At 41.5% G+C, this 6,678-nt stretch overlaps 1 protein-coding gene across 1 annotated transcript; it reads left to right on the top strand.

Moving 5' to 3' along the window:
* Positions 1–2,766: 2,766 nt before the first annotated feature.
* Positions 2,767–6,320, top strand: LOC145795705 (uncharacterized). The gene is made up of 3 exons (XM_082880574.1): positions 2,767–2,988; positions 4,498–5,133; positions 5,823–6,320. Exons 1-3 carry the CDS (start codon positions 2,767–2,769, stop codon positions 6,318–6,320), a joined length of 1,356 nt encoding a protein of 451 aa, XP_082736700.1.
* The last annotated feature ends 358 nt before the right edge of the window (positions 6,321–6,678 follow it).

Genomic DNA, 6,678 nt, shown 5'->3' with positions numbered 1-6,678 from the left:
GATTCGTTTAGTTGTGTTACACAACCAACATAATTTATATGAAAATAGTTTAATCTTGTCCGTTTCGAATTCAAATATTTTGTAATACATTGTCTATAATATACAATCAAAACAATATCATTTTTAATTTTTCTCTTCCTTTTCAAAACGATGTGGACACTATAGATAAATGTGTGACACAGAATTGAGATTCATCACTTTTGGACTAAAACAATTAGGCCATGTTTGATTCACAACACTAATAGTGAGGTATTAATAATCCTATCAAATTAGTGTGGTACTAACTATCCCACCCCTACCCCATTACTAATAATCCTACAAATTTATTGGATTAATTATCCATTGGATTAATAATCCTAAACCAAAATGTCAAAACAAACATAGGATGATTGGACCCACGAATTAATAATCTCAATCCCATACTTTAATCCTTCCAATCAAACATACCCAGGTCTAATAGTGGTTGGTTGTGTCCGGGCATTGCATTGGTTCTAGTGATTTTTTCTCTTTTTTGGGGCGTAAATTGTCCTTTTATCTTGGTTGATTTCAACTTAAAATCCACGTAGACGTTTGTTATTTTTCTTTTTTGGTCCATTTGGGCATTTCATATTTTCCACTATGAAATTTTGATTCATATTCAACAAAATGCAATTATAACTTTAAATGTAGACCAATAGCTTTGACAAATGTTATTTATTATGATATGTGTTTCACTATTTTTATGTTATTATTTCTTATATATTGTGAGGGTAATTTGTGTAATTATATTGGGCCAAGCTAGTTGGAAGTGTCTTCAAGGCTTGGGCCACGCAGTAGGCCGAGCTATGTCTTGAAGATAGCCTTGTTTGGGCCGCGCAATAGGCCGAGCTATGTCTTGAAGATAGCCTTGTTTGGGCCGAGCAGTGGCTAGATCGGTCAAAAATGGTTGACCAGGCTGGCAAATGCCCATGTTTTTAAACCTAGCTACTTCAGAATGGCGATCAATGACATGACCGAGCAATAAGAAAGTCAGTCAAACAGTGCTAAGAGAAGCTTTGACCGAACTAGAAGCAGTGTCGAGCTGTGTTAACGTGGCGGCACGCCGTGCAATCTTGACCCGACGCTGTGTGTTGAATAGCTAAGCCAATGGCAAACAGAGTATAGATAGTTCGGTTGCCCGGCAGAAAGCTGAACAAAGAGTTATGGCATCTCACTTGGCTTGCAGTGAGAAGGGTATTAAAGGATAAGCATTATCCTTCAAGAATGTGATTCCTAGGAGGATTCTACAAAGGAAGTTCAAGTCCTACTAAGACTGTGTTATGCAGAAACTACAAAAGTTCAAATCAAACCCTAATCTCAAGTATTGCAATTCTTACTCCCAAATTCATATAGTTTTTGCATCCTTAGTCTATTTGTTAACGTAGGCATCAGCAGGGTTTCCGGCACACACCCGCCAGCTAGCTTATGTTTGTGTTTTTAGGTGATACGACGACATTTGGAGGAGCACAAGCTTGATCGACATGATTATACGAGTGAGGCTTATTTTATACTCGTACAAATGGCGTCGTCTATGGAAACCACAGAGAACTTAGCTTTTGATAAAGTTTTTCTTCAGCAAGATTTAATGGTGCATAACGACGATCTGCCGCAATCCGCCATTGATAGCCAAATGCCAGAAGGGAATAGGAGGCATGAGGATTTGCCTCCTACCCCCCCATGGCGGACTTAGACCCTCAACAACGGAACCCTCACAAGGATGCGCGAAAGAAGCGGGGTTTGAGACATCGCCACTCTCGTAACCCAAATGGACAAAGGTGACAAACAGATACCTAGGTTCCGAAGGATCATGTAAGAAAGCAAGACGAGTTGATACGGAGGAAGGCGACAGACATGGAGGCATTAAAGCGCTATGTAAAAGGTAAGGGCATAATTGGGGTGGAGATCCATGAAGGACAAACGGGATCTCGTCCCTCTAGGGATCAAGATGGATATGCCACACCAACACAGTCTAGAAGTAGACTTAGGACAGGCAACACCCAGTCAAGGACTTCCAGAACTCATTACTCCAGTTCTGAGAGGATGAGATCTGAAAGGTCATACACTGAGGGGAACAACTGTCGACCCTCGCACTTTCATCAAACATCTTTGCAATACACTGAGTTGTCCAGATCAGACTATTTGTAAACTATTTTGGAAGAAAGGGCACGAAAAAAAGAAATTGCCTAGGCGCAGGACCTTCAAAGGGTATCTGCTTTGTAGCGATAGACTCATAGGATGCATGGAAGTGTTGAGGTTGCAATGCCAACGTCACATCTTGCGTATGAGCTAACAGACAAAGCACTAGCAAGATTACAGAGTTCTCCGTTTGTCTTGGCCATAGAGAACGCACAATCTATGACAAGAAGTCAGATCCTTACATGCACATTAACCACTTTTAACAATTGATAGCTATACACAGGCGGAATAATGACTTGATGTGCATCTTGTTTCCATTAAGCCTTGGCGACCTAGACTTGACTTGGCTTGAGAGATTGCTAAAGGGCAACATTACCTCATGGGCACAACTCGCAAAGGCGTTTGTCACCAGGTTCATAACAAACACCAAGACGTCTGTGGAGGTCGATGAATTGCTCGCCATTGACATGGACAAGAAGGAAACACTGAAGTCTTATAACAACCGATATTGGGAGTCATTCAACCAAATAGGCGAGTGTCCTACCAACCTAGCTATTGCCCAGTATAAGCGCGAACTCCCTAGTTAGGCACAGACTGAGGGATGTCATGACCATGACGTCACTCATTACCGTGGAAACCCTGATAGAAATAGTGTATCAATATATTAGGGTGGAAGAGAATGGTGCCCGCGCTAAGGCAAAGTCTGGTACAACAGCGATATCAGATAAAAAGTCCATAGCTAAGGTAAATACGGTCAACAAGAAGGGAAAATCGAGCTACAATAATCGTGGCGGTTTGCTAAATGATGAAGAATCCAAAACGAGGAAGTTGAAGGTTCATATCTCCATCACAACAGTTTTTAAGAAACCCATCTACCGAATCCCCAGTGAGATACGTAATGAACTCTTTGTTTAGCAGCTAGCCAAATTGGGTGAAACATAGAGAGGATATGATGAACGATACCGGTGCACCTTCCACGATGAAGTTGGGCACCGAATTGAAGCCTACACGCCATTGAAACAGCATCTGAAAAAATTTGTGGCAGCAAGCCACTTGGACCAATACATTGAAGGAGGAGCTCGGCCAGTCTCCTAAGACCACAATATGCGAAACGACATGCCAGTAAATGGTCCACCTCAAGGCGTGATTAATGTGATCCATGGAATCATCGAGCCTAAGTGAGTCTGCAAACCAAAAGGAATAATAAAAAAAGGCAGAGCGCGTGAAGAAAGTGCTGAGTGTTCAACCGACCGTGAAGAAAAAGAAGACAGAAGCGAAGAATGTAATCTCTTTCTCTAACAGAAACCTAGCAAGGTTATAGAACCCCCACAATGATGCGTTGGTGGTTACCTTGCGCGTCAAGAATTTCGACATCAAGCAGATCTTGATTGACCAAGGGAATTCATGAATAATGTACTATGAAACTTTCAAGCAATTGAAATTAGATGACAAAAACTTGGCGCCAACCACGTCTCCCTTGATAGGTTTCAACTCTATGCTTGAATGACTAGTTGGCAAGATTATTTTGCTGATCAAAGCTGACTCGATGGTCAAACAAGTGGAATTCTAGGTTTTGAAAGTCTTATCCACTTACAATATTATTTTGGGAGAGCATGGTTGCACGCCATGCGAGCTGTAGCATCAACTTACGACCAAGTAATATGGTTCCTAAACGAAGCCAGAGTGATTGAAGAAGTCTTGAGAGACCAAATTATGTCCAAACAATGTTTCGTGATTGTGAACGGTAGCCGTGCTGTTTAAGGAATTGTACAGATGGTGGAAGAACCAGAGAACAATGAGATGTTCGGAGACGTCGGCAAGGTAGCCGAATAAAAGATCGTAGAGGATCTAGTGGAAGTGAGGATTGATGAGAACAATCTAGAGAAATTCTTCCTGCTTGGCTTATATTTGTCCAGTACCGAGAGAAAGGAGATCATGGATTTTTTGATCTTCAATCTCGAAGTGTTTGCTTGGATGCCATATGATATGTCTGGCATTGATCCAAATTTCATTTTCCATCAACTCAATGTCAACCCAACCGCTAGAGTGGTGATACAAAGAACTCGTAGTTCGGCTCTATTCCACGCTGAAGTAGTGGCCGAAGAAATAAAAAACCTGCTCGAAGTAGGGGTAATCAGAGAAGTCCATTATTCAAAGTGAATTTTGAACACCGTGGTTGTGCCAAAGAAGAACGGCAAATGGCGTGTTTACATGGATTACAAAACGGTCAACAAAGCGTGTCCAAAGGATAGCTTTCTTTTGCCAATGATTGATTAGTTAGTGGACCTAACTGCATGTCACAACCGACTTAGCTTTCTTGATGCATATTGTAAATATCATCAGATTGCTATGTATGAACTAGACCAGGAGATCACATCCTTCACAACTCCAAGCGGGTTGTATTGTTACAAGGTCATGTCCTTTGGCCTAAAGAATGTAGGGGCAACATTTCAACGAATGGTCACCAAGATGTTTGCACCATTGTTAGACAAAACAATGAAAGCTTACATTGATAACATGGTGATCAAGAGCAAGGATAAGTCAGAACATCTCAATGACCTAGCAGAGATGTTCCAAATCCTAAAGACTCACAAGCTACGACTAAATGCATCAAAGTATATCTTTGGCATGGGATTAGGCAAGTGTCTGGACTTCCTAGTAACCAACTGCAGAATAGAAGTAGATCACTCCCAAATCAAAGCCCTTCAAGATCTTGAAAGGCCAAACACAATTAAGAAGTTACAGCACCTAACAGGCATAGCTGTCGCGCTAAACAAGTTCATAAGTCGGTCGTCAGACCGGTGTCAACCATTCTTTCAAGCACATAAGGTGAAATTTGAGTGGGACGATGAATATGACCAAGCTCTAGAAAGTTTGAAGGAGTACTTGTCTATTCTACCACTGTTAGCAACTCTAGTGACTGGAGAGGAACTCTACTTATACCTTGCAGTTTCCCTACACATCGTCAGTATGGTATTGGTACGTGCAGCAGGAATACAACATTTGCCCATGTTTTAGGTGAGCAAGACAATGTTAGGCGTTGAAACAAGATAGTTGTCACTAGAGAAGTTGGCCTTAACTTTAATGATGGCATCAGGAAAATTGCTGCACTACTTCCACGGGCACACTGTGATGGTGTTGACCACATTTCATTTAAAGGCCCTAGACTTTTCTAGGAGGATTCTAAAACGGGCAGTGGAATTGGGATAGTTTGATATTAAGTTCCAACCTAGAACGGTGATAAAAACCCAAGCTTTAGTAGACTTCGTGGTGGAGTTCACTATAGGAAGTCATTGAGTTTGCCCGGTTAACCTGACCAAGAAAATTGAACAAAGAGGGGGAGATCCGCGGGAATAGAGCAACCTCCCACTACCTAACAACAAGCTAACTTACCACATTAAGAGAAGGAATCAGGCAATGTGTCGTTGAGCGTGACAGTGGTTGCACTGCCCACTGAGGTCAATGATACATTGCAAAGGGATAATATGGTAAGCCATGCAACAACAAGAGCGATTTGTGATGGCGTGCTTAAAAGAAAAATGGTAAGGCAATCGAGAAAAGAGATTGATGAACAAACGGTGAACAAAGACTTGGAATAGATAATTGAAATACCAAACCCCACGACATCTTCAAATCCATCTACTTGTTGAAAGTTGTTTGTGGAAGAGATATGGAAGCTTTTCGTGGATGGAAATTCTAATAGACATGGAGTAGGACTGGGAATAGTTCTTATCTTGCCAGATGCCCTGACTGTTAAGCAGACGATCAGACTTGGGTTTCTAGCGTCTAATAATGAAGCAAAGTATGAAGCATTCTTGGCCGATCTGAAATCTACCTCCCAAATGAAGGCTACCGAGCTAATAGTGTACAGCAACTCCCAATTGGTGGTTAACCAAATATCTGGCGAGTACAAGGCAAAAGATGATAGAATGGCCAAGTATCAAGAGCTGGTCAGAACAGAGATGAAGAAGTTTGAAGTAATGAGGATAAAACAAATAAGCCGAGACGAAAACAGCAAGGCAGATGAGTTAGCCGGTTTCACAGGTTTCACATCAATGTCAGACACTTCCACTTCAAACCTTTTGTTGATTGACTTCCTACCAAGGCCAATTATTGAAAAACCTAAAGCGGAAGAGGTATTGTGCACCGAGTTAGGACCTTCTTAGATAGACCTTATCATTACTTTCTTGAAGGACAAGATCTTGCCTGAAGACAAGAAGAAGGCGAACAAAATTCGAGCTAAGTCACAGCGATTTTGGCTATCTCTATCTCTGGCATTGTATAAAAGGTCATTCACAAGGCCATACTTGAAGTGTGTGCACCCTGGCAAGGTTAAGGCCCTCCTGTTTAAAATTCATGAAAGAATATGTAGAAGTCATCAAAGGGGGAGATCATTGGCCTACTGAGCTATCTAGCAAGGATATCAATGATCGTACATGCAGGCAGACGTAGAGAAGTATGTCAAAAAGTGTGAAAAATGCTAAAAGTTTGCACACCAAATCCATCAACTAGCTAGAGAACTAG

The sequence above is a fragment of the Camellia sinensis genome, chromosome 7, assembly GCF_055761805.1.
Source record: "Camellia sinensis isolate YWXY chromosome 7, ASM5576180v1, whole genome shotgun sequence".
Lineage (NCBI taxonomy): Eukaryota > Viridiplantae > Streptophyta > Magnoliopsida > Ericales > Theaceae > Camellia > Camellia sinensis.
Note: the sequence above shows the minus strand (reverse complement) of the source record. Positions and strands in the feature narration are given on the sequence as shown.